General features: G+C 49.5%; 1 protein-coding gene across 7 annotated transcripts in view; it reads left to right on the forward strand.

Annotated features, from left to right (window-relative positions):
* The window catches only part of LHPP (phospholysine phosphohistidine inorganic pyrophosphate phosphatase), a 139651-nt gene that overhangs the window by 33501 nt on the left and 88598 nt on the right, over positions 1 to 17552 (forward strand). For all 7 annotated transcript variants that reach the window (XR_003433960.1, XR_003433957.1, XR_003433958.1 and 4 more), the window contains exon 6: positions 13382 to 13473. Coding sequence is in view for 3 of the 7 variants with exons in the window: in XM_027112884.1 (XP_026968685.1) it covers positions 13382 to 13473 (92 nt within the window). In the remaining 4 variants the exon portion in view is untranslated. The remainder of the gene's footprint in view (positions 1 to 13381; positions 13474 to 17552) is intronic.

The raw sequence follows: 17552 nt of genomic DNA on the forward strand, positions 1-17552 counted from the left end.
GAGCTTTCCTTTTTCTCCCATTTACTTTTTTATTTATTCCAACATGTACTTATGGATATTTGTTTTATTCCACAAGTCGCAGTCCATTCCTGTTGTTACTTTGTTGCCCAGATTGTCCCCTATTTGGCCATTGGGACCACTTTGAAGATTAATAACCCCTTGTTTAATCTGTGCTCCCACCTGCTCCTCTCCCCTAGATTATTTTCAGTCATCTCCCAGAAATCATATCATTTCATCTGTAAGTATTTCTAAGTGTCTCTAAAAGATAGGAATTCTTTTTAAAAACATGGATGATGCCATTATCACAACTAAGTAATACTAACAATAATTCCTCAATATCATCAAATATCCAGCCATTATTCACATTTCCCTGATTGTCGCTTGCAGTTTCTTTGAATCAGAATCCACATGAGGTCCTCGCATTGTGATTGGCCGGTGTGATTCTTAAGTGTTTTCTAATCTATCCATTCCCACCCACCCGCGCCGACCCCACCCCCGTCTCCCTTTTGTACTCCTTGCAGCTTTATGAAGAAGAAGCTGGCTTGTTTGTCCTGTAGAGTTTCCCACTGTCAGGATTTTGTTGATCGCGCCTCAGTGGTGTCCTGTCTCATGCTCCCCTGTTCTCCCTGCTTCCTGAATGTTGATAGTTAGATCTAGAAGCTTAGGCAGAATCTGTTTCAGTTTTTTTGATGGCTGCTTTCTGGGTTGTGCTGTGGCCTCCCTTAGGAGGTTCAGAATGTCTGGGTGTCTCCTTCGGTGGCGTTAGCAGCCATTGGTGATGGGTGCGTTAACCCCATTCATTCATTAAGGGCTGCAAAATGGTGATATTTGAATTCTGTCATTCCTTCTCCATTTCTTCCCTGGATTACCTCTGTATAGGAAAACGCCCCACGAACTATGCGTTCCCCTGAAGTACAGTTCATATAGGAAACTACAGATAAATGCCTATTTCTTTCTTGCTATTTATTAGTTTTCAGAATGATTGATTCTCTAACACCCTCCCAATACCTTGGAGGTTTAAAACGACATATATGACTATAAATAGACAAAAGCATATTTGACGTGTTCCAATCCATTGCAGTTATTCGTGTTCAAAGTACTGCATCTTTGACCAGTGGGAGCCTCTTCCAGCTGCCCTCTGAGTCCTGTTGTCCTGACCCCAGAGGTCTCTGAGGGGCTTTACTCCTGTTATGACAGGATAACACCTGCCCTGCACACTTCCTGCCCAAGGCCTAGAGTCTGCCATCCTTCCAAGGAGCCATGCTTACCTTTAGTGGAAAATAGTATTCAGAAACAATAGTCGGGAAATTAACCGTTCTTACTGTTATTGGGTTGGTCATCATTTCCAAGACTTAGTCTACAAGGGTTGAAAAAATATGTATCTTTAAAGATGAAGTGCAGGGCTTCCCTGGTGGCGCAGTGGTTGAGAGTCCGCCTGCCGATGCAGGGGACACGGGTTCGTGCCCCGGTCCGGGAAGATACCAATGCCGTGGAACAGCTGGGCCCGTGAGCCATGGCCGCTGAGCCTGCGTGTCCGGAGCCTGCGCTCCGCAACGAGAGGGGCCCCAACAGTGAGAGGCCCGCGTACCGCAAAAAAAAAAAAAAAGATGAAGTGCATAATGAGTTCATACTGAAACTTCTGATCCAGATTTAGGCCTGTGGGTTTTTACTGGATCACCCATCTTGTGTCTGTATTTCCTTTTTGCCATGTCAGAAATCCTGGCTCACGAGAATACCGACATAATCATTTGTTTTAGCCCATAATACACACACGAGTCTTGAATCTCAAAAACATTATGCTGTGTGGGAGAAGCCAGGCACAAAAGAGTGGGTGCCACCACCAGTTCTATCAGCGCCACCAAGGCTGGGGCAGGGTTGTGATTGCCGTGGACTGGACTGTGAGACACAGCATCACTGTGGCTGCTGATTCCTGAATATGATGAGGCTGATTACCGGTGCTGTTTAAGATTTCTTTTCTCGACAGTTCTTTTTTGGCTTAGAATATATCCCTCTAGAGATTTACAGCCAAATTACTGTTTTTTAAAGCTACCATTATTCTGCTGGTTAAGTGTGTCACCAACAGGACCCTCCTTGAAGTCACTTTACTTCCAATTTTTAAGGAGTTGGTTTTTCAACATTTAAACTTGTTCCATAGTTATGTAAAAATTCACGTAGTTCCGAAATTAAATCCACGGAACAAGATACATTCAAGGAAGTCTGGTTCCTGTCCTTTTCCTTCTATTGTCTTCCCACCCATCTCTCATCGTAGCCATTTTTATAAATATTATGGCTTATCTTTGCATTTTTTAAATATGACCAACTATGTATACATTTGTATCCTACTTACAGGGTGAATTTGCGAGAGCAAATTCTTTTTTTTTCAAAGATTTTTTTTTGATGTGGACCATTCTTAAAGTCTTTATTGAACTTGTTACAGTATTGCTTCTGTTTTATATGTTGGTTTTTTTGGCCGCAAGGCATATGGGATCTTAGCTCCCCGACCAGGGATCGAACCTGCACTCCCTTCATTGGAAGGCGAAGTCTTAGCCACTGGACCGCCAGGGAAGTCCCTGAGAGAGTAAATTCTTAAGATCACTTGTTAATAAAGTGGGAGGAATGTCACTGTTGTAATCTGAGTTAAAAATCTGAGTATTTAGAATTACGTAAGCACTGTGGTCACAACCATCTCCCGTGACCCCCCCAACCCCCTGCCGTCCCCAATCAACAAAACAAAAAGCTGTCACTGCCTAGAAATTAAGACCAGAGGAACTGAATATTAAGACGTTATCTTTGGTTGTCTTTGTAGAGTTGACCTTGGTTAATCCCCTCCCCCCCTTTTGTTTATTTGTTTGGTGTTTTCCAGTTACTTTCATGGTCAGTGTCTTTTACATTCTGAATGAGAAACTGCGCTCCCTACACCCCAAAGAGGAGCTGAGGCCCTTCTGGGGGTCAGGTTGATCGGGCTTCTCATTTGGCGGATGCTGGGGTGGCGGGTTAGGAGCTTGGATTCCTGGCGTGTCTGCTGAGGCTGGGGTCCCTGTGCTGTCCAGGCATCGCGAGCATCTGCGGCCCTGGGTCGCTAAGGAATTGTTTTCTCTGGTGGCTCTGAGCCCACGTGGCAGAGCTGAATCTTATTTACCTGCCACATTATCGTGCTGTGTCTGTCTCCCCTCTTGACACACAGTTGAGCGGCGGTTGCATGTTCTTAACACCCCACCTCACCGTTTTTCTCAAATGTTAATTTAGAACGTTTTGAAATACTGCTTGAGCCTCAGGATGTGTAGACATTTTAAAGCAGTATTTCAAAATAAGGCCATTTTGAACGAACTGTGTCTTATGCACAAGGTAGTAATTCTCTGCTCCTGCTTCTCTCTTTTTAATGAAAAATGGCTTTGAGGGGCTGTCTTGCTGCTGAAGTGCCGGGCTGTGGCAAACCTTAAAATTTTCAAGCTGCTTTAATCAATAAAGTTATCACCAGTCATTTCCCTCGATAACTGCTTCTTCCCAGATCCAGACTTGCTTCTTGCTGCTGAGGAGTTTTCCACCTGCGCTCAGAATGGATATAACTCCCCAAATCCAATTTTCATTTTAACCTTTCCTCAGTAGCCTAGAAATAACAGATTGCTGGTATTACTCTAATAGATTGGAAATTCAAACCTCTTAGCGGTAACCAGGGCCTTTCCAGGATTCAGTAATAAGGCAAAGAATAACATACCTTAAAGGCTACTTCAAGAAATACCTAATTCTCATGGTTTAAGGCTTCTGAATCAGTGGGTGGTTTTATAGCTTCATACTAAAGCCCGAATGATGTGAAGGTTTTGGCAGTTTTCCATAATCATAAGAAATTCCATCAGTTGTGAATTGTGCAGGTTTAGTGGAAATTGGGTCTGTTCAGACCAGAGTGCTTAGTCAGCACCAGAAGCCAGTGTGCAGGCAGCCTGGAAGCTGGGGGTGCCCTTTTCACAGATGAGGAACCCGAGGCTTGGAGAGGAAGGACCTTGAATACTTTGAGCACTTGTGCTGGGCACACCCAGGATCTGTCACATACCCATTTACTTCGTGAAATCCTTACTCCAATCCGCTGTCGTAGGTACTTTCATTCCCATCTTAAGGTTAAGGTTAAGGATTTCTCAGCCTCGGCACTACTGACATTTTGGGGTCAGATCATTATTTGTGGTGGGGGGTACTGCCCTCCTCCCCCAGCTGTGAAACCACAGATGTCCCCAGACGTTGCCAAATGTCCCAGGGGAGCAAAATCGCCCCCAGTTGAGAACCAGGGCACTGAGGAGTAGTCACAGGAACGTCTGCTGTTGAAGCCAGGATTACTCTGCCGCGGTGGGGTGAGGCCAGGACCCAGCCCCCTCCAGGTCTCTGCTGCTCCCCAGTTCTCAAGGAGAGGCCAGCAACACAGCAGAATGCTTAGGTTAGAAAAGGCATATTTAGCAGTGCAACATCATTTTCTGTTGTGAAAAACATTAAAATCTGTCTTGGTGGCAGAATATAGAAAGTAAAGTTAAGCAAGATCTTGGGTGGTGAAGGTGAGGACTCTCAGGACAGCCTATCAAAAAAGGGGGCGAGGTTTGTGGGTTTATCCAAAGAGGGCCGGGCATAAAACATGGACTTTGCCCCATCATTTTGCTCCCTGGTTCTCAGGGCATTAATTATAGCTACGGGGTTATGGGGACAGACTGTACCCTTGGTGGGGAGGCCTTGTGGGTGGGGAGTGAACGTCTGCGTGGGGACCTCCTTCCCCTCAGGTCTGTGCGTGGAAGGCCCGTCTTCTCCCCTTCGTGGGCTGGGCCCTCCGCCCGGCCCATCTTCCCCACAGCGGTGTGCATGGTCTTTGGGTGTCAGTTCAGGGACCACTTGCTGGGACGGTGTGAGCCCCGGGACAGAGAGAACCTGAGCGGTGCCTCATCCAGCCACGGGCGGGGGTTTCCAGGAAATGCAGCTCTGGGGCTGCCTTGTGCCCTGTCTCGGTCATAAGGGAGCTTTGGAGCCTCATGTCTTAGTTTTCCCTGAGATATTTCCTCCCCTAAAGCCTTTTTAGTAGATTTTATTTTCTTCTCCTCAAAACACAAGTTTTTAATCTGATTGTGAAGTAGCCCATGTTTGTTAAGAGGATGAATAAAGTTCAGAAAGTACAAGGGAAAAAAATGTTCATCCTTCCACTAACCTGCAATGACACAAGTCATGCTTAGCCCTTCCGATTTGTTGGTGTCTATATATACTTTTTTTTTTTGGTTGCACTGCTCGACTTGCGGGATCTTAGTTCCCTGACCAGGGATCGAACCCAGGCTCAGCAGTGAAAGCGCCAAGTCCTAACCACTGGACTGCCAGGGAATTCCTGTATATGTACATTTAAAAAGAAAATTATTTATTTATTTGGCTGTGCTGGGTCTTAGTCGCTGCACGCGGGATCTTCGTTTCTGCGTGCAGGGTCTTTAGTTGCGGCATGCAGGATCTTTTTAGTTGTGGCATGAGGGCTCTTGGTTGTGGCATGTGGGATCTAGTTCCCTGACCAGGGACCAAACCCGAGCCCCCTACACTGGGAGCGCGGAGTCTTATCCACTGGATCACCAGGGGAGTCCCTGTGTATATACCTTTTTAACACACAATTGGATAATCCCGTATCTGCTATTTGAAACCCAATTCCCGTTCCCCTCCCCCCCGCCCCGGCTTAATATTGGGAACCATTTCCTTTGTGTGAATTCAGGCACCTCCACAAAGTAATTTTTGTGGCTACAGAGCATTCTGTCATAGGGAGCACCGTAATGTTCTTCAGCCAAGGCTGCCTTTCACCCCTTGCTACCGTAATGTGCTTCCTCAGTCCCCTGTTGCTGGACATTTAGATTACTTCCGATTTCCCTCTTGTACATTAACCCTAGTGAACACCCTTGTATGTATATGTCCTTTTGTATATTTTAAATTATTTTCTTAGAAATCCTAGAGGTATAGTTGTCAGGCCACGATGCACAGCGTTCGTTTCTATTTCAGAAACACGGTATCAATTCAGCTTCCTTACCAGCTGTATATGCAAGTGCTCATTTTCCAACATCTTCACCAACACCATTGTTTCTTACTTTTTATAAAATAGTTTCCTCGAGTTTTGCTGTGTTGGTAGGATTCCTTACGAATGTGTCAGACGGTGGGGGAAATTCCTTAGTGACGAGCCACCTCTGGGTGTCGGAGGGGGCCCGGTTGCTCTGAGCCTGCAGGCTGAGGGTCTGGGGCTCTTCCCAATGCTAGGTGTCATCTCGAGGCCTCTCCAAGTGGGGGTGTCTGTCCCTCGGGGCTGAAGTGCAGGCCAAGCCCACTGCTCTTTCACCACCAGCCCTGCTGTTCGTTGCCCCATGGGGGCAGAAGTGCTCCTCCTGGCAGAGCCCTGGGGATAATCAGAAATTTTGTGAAACGTGGGCTTTCTTGGGAAAGCTCTTTGGCGTTGGAAGTTGCGTTCCAGACGTCGCTGCCTGTTGGAATGGGTTCTGCCCCTGGCACCTAGGATGATGAAGAGGAGACCATGGCAGGCAGACGAATATTTAAGAAGGATGAATGAATCTGCATTTTGAACCCAAACCAGAAAACCTGCCTAAAGGGCTCTGGTGCCGCCTCTGGCTCTTGGATCTCTGTTCTGTGGGAGTCCGACCTCTCGGTGTGCATCCCCAGCTTCCCTGAACCGTATTGCAGTCAGAAAGGAAGTGCAACCCAGACCTGACAGGTAGGGTTTTTTTATTTCCCCTGACAGTGCACCTCTTGACCTCTATCTTCTTGCCAGTGACTTTTTAAATCCTAAATGATTTGGCAATAATTGCTCCTCCTTTCGTGGTTATTGCCCTTCACCGATAGTAAATCTGTGACATCCCCAGGGGCTGGAACGCATTTTGGTATGCGGAGCCCACAAGCTGGCCCAGACAGGCTTCACTGCGGCGGGCGGCCGCACACCCACCGGGTCCCCGCACCCTGCCCCTGCCCTCACACGCGGCTCCGGGCTCTGCCTGGGCTTGGCCAGTGGCTTATCGTGCAGAACCATAGCTGCTGCTTCTGGTGTTCTTCCTCCGATGGCCCAGATTTCTCTGGTTCCACTTCCGTGGGCCACACCGAAAAATGTCGTCGCCCAGGCAGACCCAGCAGCCTCTGTTCTGAGGGGGGGAGGAATTTCTGCTTCATGCACAAGTGTGCATGCACAAAATTTTATTTTCCCCAGAGCACGGAAGATGCCAGGCATGACATTAATCATAGGAAGACGGTTTCATTTCCAAGGAACCTTCTAGCAAGGTGGCCCCCGGAACCCCTGGCAGCCATGGACAGGGTCCTAAGCTGGAATGCTGTGGACGTTTAGAGGCTGACCTAACAGTGTCAGGACAACTCTTTGAGAAGGGCAAAGTAGGGTCTCACGCTGGGGCTTGTGGCTGGTCCGGCTGCCTAAGCCAGGTGCCCACCTGCCCCAGCCCTCTCCTCCCAGGTGAGCTGTGTGGTTGCCCAGGTGACCCTGGCTTTGCAGATACCCTTAGACTCACGTGTGTGTGCAGCAGATTCATGGCGGGTCCCACTTCAAGGAACACGTGTCGCCACTGGTTCTTTCTCTTGGGTGACTGATGATTTCCACACAGCTGCATGGGAGCCTGTAGACACGAAAATTAAACCCATTTGGATTTGGCAGTGTTTTCCCCAGCATCACTCACTCTAGGAAAAAAAACGCCCATCTTACCATATCTGGGTACTTGCCCCTGGCACTATTATTTACTTAATGTTTCTTTAAATTGATTCATTTTATAAACTTAAATGTATTTTTAAAAAAACTTTCGATCTCTACTATAAATGGAAGACCAGAATCACTCACCGTAAATAGATTACTCTAAAAATAAATACAAAGGATTACATTAAGAATGTATGTCCTTGGGCTTCCCTGGTGGCGCAGTGGTTGAGAGTACGCCTGCCGATGCAGGGGACGCGGGTTCGTGCCCCGGTCCGGAAGGATCCCACATGCCACGGAGCGGCTGGGCCTGTGGGCCATGGCTGCTGAGCCTGTGCGTCCGGAGCCTGTGCTCCGCGACGGGAGGGGCCACAGCGGTGAGAGGCCCGCGTACCGCAAAAAGAAAAAAAAAAGTATGTCCTTATATATATACTACCAAATGTAAAATAGATAGCTAGTGAGAAGCAGCTATATCACACGGGGAGATCAGCTCGGTGCTTTGTGACCCCCTAGAGGGGAGGGATAGGGAGGGTGGGAGGGAGACCCAAGAGGGAGGGGATATGAGGATATACGTATATATATAGCTGGTTCACTTGGTTATACAGCAGAAACTAACACAACATTGTAAAGCAATTATACTCCGATGAAGATGTTAAAAAAAAAAAGTTATGTCCTATTCTACCTAAAATCAAATAGCATATCACCAGTGTGCATAACACACATTGGGAAACATGGGTTTAGGTGGAGGAAAGACCAGAGGAAATTAGTGAGAAGTATGAAGTTTAGAATATTCACTGGGACAAAGTGCAGTTTATTTCAGGTACGTCGTATGTCTCTCAGGGGCGGTGGCTCCCAGCAGTTGGCAGAATTCTCAGCCCTGGTGGTCATCAGCCACCTGCTCAAGCTCCCCCGGGGGCCAGTGTCCCCCAGTAGCTTCTCTGACGGAGGCCTCTTTGGCCTCTGCTGGAATATGATTAAGTGGCAGGGGCCTGGTACCTCTGAGGCAGCCCATGCTGATTGTTAGAAAAGCCTCGTGTTTACCTGAAACTACCTCCCTGGCATCTGGGGCCGCACCAGCTCAGTCTTTGTCCTCATCCGCAAGCTCCTCGTGATTCCTCGTTTTTTGAAGTCCTGTTTGGGAGATGTTTCCGAGGACATGTGCTTCAGGCTTAATGGCTGTGCTTTTGGGAATTCGTGTGTGGCCTGCCCTGGTAGAGGATTAGCACACATGTGGTGTCTTCTTCGGAGAAGGCTCTCACCCCTTCCCCTATACCCCCTAACCTAGTTGACCCCTCTTGCTCTTCAGATCCAAGCTCAAAACCTCACCTCCTCCAGGAAGGCTTCCCTGACCACCACCAGCCCCACAAGGTTAGGCCTGACAGCCTCCTGCACTTTTCCTCCCTGTGCTTTATCACAGGTCCTGGCTCTGTGTTTGTGAAATCACCTCATGAACATCCGTCTTCTGCCTTCCACTGGGAGCTTCACAAAGGTGGAGACTGTGTTTCTGACTCACTGTGTCCCCACTGCCTGGCCTATAGAGGACCTGATACAAAGGAGCTGAGGCACTGGAGCCCTGTCGTAAGGACTGTGGACTGTCTCCAATAGGGTTAGATTAGGAGTTTCCTCAACAGAACATTTCCTAATATTTTTTCCTTTTAAACATGTACAGATAACTTATTACGTCCAGGCACTGTCCTTGATGCTTAACTTACGTGATTTTGTTTAAACACCACACCAATTGTACCCATTTTACAGACTGAAGTGGATCACAAGATCACAGGGCTAGCAAATAGCAGAGCTGGGATTCAGGCCCAGTTGCTCTGGCCGCGTCTGCGACTTGAGCTCAGTCTGTCCATTCTGCTGGTCGCGTAGGGCCTGCCTCTGGATTCACTGCCTCCCACCCCTCCCACTCCGAGCTGGAAGGCAAATTCCATCTGGACTCCTCTCCTCACAGGCAGAGTCCAAATCAATGTGTAAGAGTCCCCTGGTTTGCAAATGCTTCACGGTCATCACTTTTTTTTTAAAAAAATTAATTAATTCTTTTTTGGCTGCATGGGGTCTTTGTTGCTGCACGTGGGCTTTCTCTAGTTGTGGCAAGCAGGGGCTACTCTTCGTTGCTGCGCGTTGGCTTCTTATCGTGGTGGCTTCTCTTGTTGCGGAGCATGGGCTCTAGGCGTGCGGGCTTCAGTAGTTGGGGCACGCGGGCAGTAGAGCACAGGCTCACTAGTTGTGGCGCACAGGCTTAGTTGCTCTGTGGCATGTGGGATCTTCCCAGACCAGGGATCGAACCCGTGTCCCCTGCATTGGCAGGCAGATTCTTAACCACTGTACTACCCGGGAAGTCCATGGTCACCATTTTTAGTTTTCTTGGTTTCGGTTTATGTATTTATTCATTGGTTAGCCCTACCTAGCATCTGAATTCCAGAGGAAAGTTGTGGAATAACTGTCAGTTTCAAAGATTCTATCCCATCAACATCAGGACACTCACCCTGCTACGGGAGCCCGGTTTGTCAGGCCTGTCTGACCTCCCACCAAGGACATTTCTGATCGGACTTGGGAGCGTGTCTGGAATGCATTTGGTATCTGAGGCATTAAACTTTTCTTCCGCTAGCAGGATCGTTTCCTGAAAATATTTTGAAGCTTTTCTTTTAATCAGTGTGGCAGTTGAGTCAGGGAGGCTGCTTCTTTTTTCTTAAAAGAAGCACATTTATTTATGTAAAGATTACGAATCAATTTAAACAGTAATATTAATACAGGTTGATGTGTCGAATGGGCACCCACTGGTGACTAAAGTTTTGGCAACACGGATGCGGACTATGCCACCCACTCCCACTCTTTTGGTTGGTAAACACTGAGCAGTTCTATTGGCTGGACCTCCTAAGTGTCTCCAGACATGCACAGCCATGCCTTATTTCAGAGCGCCGATTCACTCAACAAACTCGTGTTGGTCATCAGCTGAGCTCCAGGATCAGCACAGAGCCTGCCCTCAAGGAACTCACACAGTTTTTGGAGGAGAGAGATAAGTGAAGGGACCATTATAACACAGGAGGTGTATGCAGTTCAAGGGGGTAATCACAGAATGTTTTGGGGACCCCCCAAACCCAGCCGGGGGTTGAAAGGTGGTGGTCACCTGAGCTGAGTCCAGACAGACTGTTAGGAGTTGGCCAGCAGGAGAACAGAGGGAAGCGGCAGAAAGGTCACCCTGTGCCCATGGGCACCCTTTCTGGTGCTGTCCATTCCGTTTTGTGTAGATGCGTATTTCTATTTAAGTACCATTTTCCTTTTGCCTAAAGAACTTCCTTTTACATTTCTTGTGTGTGGATCTGTTGGTGATGAAGTCTTTTAGCTTCAGATATCTGGAAATGTCTTTATTTCATCTTTGCTCTGAAAGATAATTTTGCTGCATATAGAATCCTAGGTAAGCATTTCCCCCCTTTTCAGTACCGAGGTGGTATTCCACTGTTTTCTCATTTGCATGTTTTCAACAAGAAATCTGATGTCTTATCTTTGTTTCTGTCTGTACATGTCTTTTTTTTTCCTCCAGTTGTTTTTAAGATTTTCTCCTTGTCGCTGACTTTGAGCAGTTTGATTATGTTGTGCCTTGATACACTTTTCTTCATGTTTCTTGTGCTTGGTACTGATTGGGATCTCGGAGCTGCGGATTTGTCATTTTTGTTGACTTTGGAAATTTTTCAGCCATTATTTCTTCAAATATTGTTTCTGTCTCCCCTTCTCTCATCTTGCTTCCTGGGACTCCAGTTACACCAGGCTGTTTGAAGTTTTGTCATAGCTCACTGTTTCTCTGTTCATGTTTTAAAAATTATTTTTTCTGGGGGCTTCCCTGGTGGCACAGTGGTTGAGAGACCGCCTGCCGAAGCAGGGGACGCAGGTTCGTGCCCCGGTCTGGGAAGATCCCACATGCCGCGGAGCGGCTGGGCCCATGAGCCATGGCCGCTGAGCCTGCACGTCCGGAGCCTGTGCTCCGCGACGGGAGAGGCCGCAACAGTGAGAGGCCCGCGTACCACACACACACACACACAAAATTATTTTTTCTCCCTGTGTTTCATTTTGGATAGTTTCTATTGCTGTGTCTTCAAGTTCATCAATCTCTTTTCTGCATTGTCTAATCTGGATTTAATCTCATCCAGTGTTGTTTTGTTTTTTTTTTTTCAGTCCAGACATTGTAGTTTTCACCTCTAGAAGCTTGGTTTGGATCGTTTCTTTTACCTTGCATGTCTCTCTACTTAACTTTGGGAACGTGTGGAATACAGTTACAGTAACGGATTTAATGCCCTTGTCTGCTAATTCTCACATGTGTGTCAGTTCCAGGTCTGTTTTGGTTGATTTTCCTCTTCGCTGTGTGTGATATCTGTCATCTTTGCACGTCTGATTATTGTTTTAATTGGATGCCAGACACTGTGAATTGTACCTTTTGTGAGTGCTAGATATTTTTATACACCAATAAATATTTTTGTGTTTTGTTCTGGGATGCAGTTAAATCACTTGGAAACAATTTGATCCTTCCAGATCTTGCTTTGAAGGTTTGGGAGGCAGAGCAGGTTTAGTCCAGGGCTAATTCTTCCTCACTGCTGAGGCAAGACGCTTCTGAGAATGCTACTCAGTGCCCTGTGAATTACGAGATTTTCCAGTCTGGCTGGTGGGAACAGACACTAAACCCAACCCTGTGTGAGGTCCCGGCACTGCTTTAATTTTTGGTGTGATTCTTTCCCTGGCCCCGGGTGGTTTCCTCACTTGCCTGGGCTCATTAGCAGTCTACCCAACACTGCATCATTCGGGGGGACCCTCTGTAGAGCTCCACAGTTCTCCAGGTAGCCCTCTCTTCTCGGACGCCCCGCCTTAATCTCCCAGCTCTTAGCTCCGTGTCCTCAATTCAGGGAGTCTGGGCTGTACCTAGTTCTTCCTGTCTGTGCTCACAGTCTGGAAACTCTGAAGGCAGTGAGCTGCGGCATTTGTAGGATCCATGTCATTTGTTTCCTGTGTCTCAGGAATCCTCCTTCATTGCCTGATGTCCAGTGTCTTGAAAACTGTTATTGCATTTGGTTTGTCTGGTTCTCTAGTTGTTTCAGGCGAGAGGGGCTGCTTTTTGAAATGATATCCAGGCTGTGAGCATTTTGTGTGTGCGTGTGTGTGTGTGTGTGTGTGTGTTAGAGTGTGTATTTTTGTTTGCTCTTTCTTCTTTTTGTTTTTTTTTTGTTGTTGTTGCTTTTTATAGGTAGTAAATTCAGCATGGAAAGCAAAACCTAAACTTGGACTGCAAAGATTTGCCAGAAATTTACTTAGTTTTCACAGAACCAACAGTTGGCAAAATAACCTGGTTACAGAGTATTTAGCTGAAGGTAAAATTCAGCCTGTGCTCGACTAGAGGTGAGATAGCGTCAGCCTCCCCGTGTGTCCTGGTGGCACTATATCACTTTAATACCCGCTGATTGATTTTAAATCGCCCAGATATGCACCGTTCAGAGCCGCAGCCCATGATGGGCAGTGGGAGATATATTCAAGTACGTTGACTTTTAATCAATATGATGACGATACTACCTCGTTTCCTTTGTATGGTGGTGGTTTTAAGCATGAAGTCAAGAGGTTTATTATGTCAAAAAAGATGAGGCAGCACAGGAAGAAAACTGTCTTGACATCACTTCTGAGTGCCTTTCACTCACTGCACGACAGGCCATCATGATCGGGGACGACATCGTGGGTGACATCAGCGGTGCCCAGCGGTGTGGGATGAGAGCGCTGCAGGTGCGGACCGGGAAGTTCAGGTAAGTGCCCCGCGCCAGCCTGCCCGCCGTCTGCCTGCCTGCCTCGTGGATTCCTGGGGTGACCAGGGTTTCGTTTGTCTTCTTCTCCACAGTGAAGGGCGTTACTTTTTCCCAAATGGAAGAGCAGTACGTGGGCATCTGATGACTTTTTTTAACTGTCCCCTGAGGACGGGCCTGGATGCCTTTTTGTAGCAGAGAGTGGTAGATAAAAAGGGTCTGAGTTTCAGAACTGAGATTTGAATAGGGTGTAGTGTGGAGACAGCAAATGGAGGGCTCTGGCCAGCCGTCGAGCCTGCTTCCCACAGAGGGCCGGCTTGAACTTGGGCCACACTCCTGTCCTCAACGTGGCTGATGCCTCACTGTGCTCGGAGGGGACAGCTCCTGGGCGCCCAGCTCCTCTGGTCACCTTCTCCCTCCTTGTCCTCCACCGTATCCATCTCTCACCTAGAGATGACAGGTCCGTGGTCAGGGATGAGTCAACGACACTTTGGAGTTGAACCTCTGTCTCCAGAGCGTCTTCTTTGCTGGGTCAGAAGTCAGCCTAGCCTCGGGCAGGTTGTGGACGGGCACCTGTCGGGGGCGTGTGGATGTGCCCTGCGGTGTCTGGGCCTGGCTTGCTTAGCCTTTGAGCGTATCTCAGACATCACAGTGTTGTCTTGGCTTCTTCTAGATGGTTTTGATTGTTGCTATTCAGAGAAAGTACCATTCTGTGTATGCTGGAGTACCATCTTGTGTATGCTAGTTAAAACATGGTTACCCTGGGGTGTCTGGATGTCGGGGGAGGGATGGATTACATCAGTCCTGGGTTGTCTGCTTAGACGGGGTCAGAGGAGTAGATTAGAGGGCCTGACCCTCACTCCGAGGCCCGTTCCTGTGTGAGAGACACACGTGGCCTTTGGGTTTGGGTCACGTAGGTGGACACAAGGTGAGTGAGGAAGTCTCAGTACTCCTAAGGTCCAGGGCCAGAAAGTCCCTTCCATCCACCTCTTGGACCTCCCAGGGTGTCAGAGGCCACCTTGCAGCCCCCAGCACACCTGAAATATGGACCTCCTTTCTTCCCCAGGTCCTCAAACGAGGGTTTCCTGGGTTTCCTGGGCTCTCTGCGGCCTAAGGGAGTGAGGGAGACCCCACTCGAAACCTCATCAGCATTCTCTCCCAGAGGCCAGCCTGGAAGCCCGAGGTCCCCAGCGCCCGCTTCCCCCGAAGCTGCTGAGCAGTGGGACTTGGCACCCTGTGGTTGATGCTCTGCTGCGCGGTGCCGCCCGGCCCCTGGTGCCACCCCATCAGTAGCCAGCCTAGCTCAGTGAGCACCTTTGACCCATGAGCACAGGAGGGGCACCTCCGTAACTGAGAGCACGGTGGTGAGGCAGAGGTGAAGAGTGAGAGCCATGTAGCTTTTTGCACTGGGCTGCTGCTTCTGGATTCTTAGGGAGAAAAACATGTCTGTCTCGATTAAATGTAGCCACAGCTGGGGTCTTTCTGGCCCAGCCTAAGCCATGGCCCTATAAACTGAGAAGGTACTGTCCCTGCCCCAGGCCCCAGGCGTGCCACTAGGTCGCTGGGTCACTGAGGAAGGTCCGCACACACAGTCGGGAAGCCCTCGAATGGGCAGGTGGGCATGCAGACGGCTGTGTCCTACTGTACACCACCGGGGTTGGCACTTTTCTGAGTCCCCCATCACCCCGTCTCCCAGAGAGACAAACCCCATCAACAGTTGGCCAGATCATTCCAGACTGCCTTCTCTGTGTAGATAATATAAGGATGATACTTTTTTTCTCTTTATAAAAACGGTATTATATTATTTCACAACCTGCCCTTTTCTTGAACAATGTTTTGTGGCATCTGCCCTTGACCGTTCTTCATCATTTTAAATTGCTGAGGAAATGCTGTAGGTAAGTAGTGTTTAGCGCGTGGTGCACAGGGAGCCGTCAGCAACGGGGAGGTGATGCCGGTGCTGTTGGTGACGTCTGTTGCTTCCCGGTGCAGCCCCACCTGGCTCTGCGTGGAGAGGGTGGGGCTTAGCGTCTCTTTTCGTGGAGGTATTTAAGATTTCAGACCTTTTGATTTGTTTGTTTTGAGGTTGTAAATCTGCCTTTGTTAGCAGGCAGGGCGGAGGGAGAAGAGCCTCAGTGCAGGTTAGGTGGTGATGCAGCCACCGGAGGGGGAGGCCGCGTGGCGGGACAGGAGGCTGGGCTCCGTGCCGTCAAAGCAGGCGGAGGACCTCTCTGCCCCTGGCCGATCTCTAGAGCCTCACTGTCTAGTGCGGAAGCCACGAGCCGCAGGTGCCTGGGGAGCACTTGAAATGTGGCTGTTCCAAATTGAGACGTGTTAAAAGTGCACATACACAAGAGTCCAGACTTAGCGGGAGAAAAAGAATGTGACAAACTCATTCATGATATCTCACACTGATTGCATGTTGCAATCCTGATGCCTTATGTTAATTTCACCTGCTTATTCTTGTTTTTGTTCACGTGGCCACTAGAAAGTCCTAGCTTGCCTCCACGGCTGGCATCCATCGGCGCTTAGTGCAATTCTGGTGGGCAGCGGGGCCCCTGCACCGCCCCCTGCTCCCTGCAGATGGCAGTCTCGGTGCACGAGATCTTCATGGCACCTTGCACGGGCCTCTCTGTAGACGTAGCCGGCTTGGGGCCAGTGAGCAGCCTTGGCACCTTGGCACCCTGGTGACTGGGCCAGCGTCACCCGGCAGCACCCAGCTCCTCCCTCTGGGGCTGCCCTGCCTGCCCCTGTAGCTCTCCACCCCTCTGGCCACCTCTGTGAGCCGGCGGCACTAGGTTTGAAGCTCACTGTGGCCCATGTCTGCACCAGACGTGAGCCGGGCAGGGGCAGGGTCTGCGTCCTTACTGTGCTGGGCCTCCCTCTGAGTGGCTTCACAGGAGCCAAGGGCCACTGGATGGGTCAGCAGGGCATCAGCCCTGTGCACCGTGTCCCCTGTTGGTGGCCTTGGTCCAGCCTTGACTGAATTGGGGGAGTGAGGGGGGTGGAGGATGACCTTGTCACCGGGCACGGGTGGCAGAGAGCCGTGCAGTGAGGGAGCTTGGCGCTCATACCTGGCCACGTGGCTTCTCCACTGGCTTGAGGCCAAGGGCCGAATGGGGAGGCTGAGGCAAGTGAAACCGGGGTGTCCTGCCTGTCCTGGCACAGGAAAGGGAGGGAGGCTGGAGGGGGCCGCGTAGGGCCTCTGGACAGCCCCGCTGCAGGTGCCCCTCAGGCCAGCGTCTTCTAGTTGTGCGTGCGCACACACATACACACACACACACACACACACACACACGCGAGGTTGTCTGAGGCCACGGCATTGCTGGGGGTGTGGGATTTGGACTTTCCCATGGCTGTGAGATCTCCCTGTGACCTTCCATGTCTTCATTCCCCTCACTTCTTTCTATTTTTTCTTTTTTAATTTATTTAATTTATTTATTTTTGTCTGCGTTGGGTCTTCTTTGCTGCGTGCGGCCTTTCTCTAGTTGTGGTGAGCGGGGGCTACTCTTGGTTATGGTGCGCAGGCTTCTCATTGCGATGGCTTCTCTCGTTGTGTAGCATGGGCTCTAGGCGCGCAGGCTCAGTAGTCGTGGCGCACGGGCTTAGTTGCTCTGCGGCATAGGGGATCTTCCCGGACCAGGGTTCGAACCCGTGTCCCCTGCATTGGCAGGCGGATTCTCAACCACTGCGCCACCAGGGAAGCCCACTTCTTTCTACTTTTATCAGAAAATGGCCCAAAGAGAAAAGTGTGAAGTCTCAGAGTGGGGAGAGGTTACAGCGGCCCCTGAGCTTTGGAAGGAGGGCTTCACAGGGCCTGCCCCACCAGGACCAGCGGGAGGCTCAGGCCCCTTGCAGGAAGGAGACTGGATCCCTTCCAGCAACCCCAGTGTTTGGAGCCAGAGAGGCTCCCAAGGCAGACAGCTTGCAAACACACCCCCGCCCAGCCGGGCAGCCGGGCAGCCGGGCAGCCGAGCTGTAGACAGAGCCATACAAGGTTTTCTTTTCGTACCTGCTCTACGTGAACGTCCAGCCCAGCCAGGGTGTGGCCTCACCTGGCTGGCAGGTAAAGGCCTTTCGGGCGT

Source organism: Aethalodelphis obliquidens, unplaced genomic scaffold, assembly GCF_003676395.1.
Source record: "Aethalodelphis obliquidens isolate GAN/ISIS:26980383/991018 unplaced genomic scaffold, ASM367639v1 scaffold11, whole genome shotgun sequence".
Classification (NCBI taxonomy): Eukaryota; Metazoa; Chordata; class Mammalia; order Artiodactyla; family Delphinidae; genus Aethalodelphis; species Aethalodelphis obliquidens.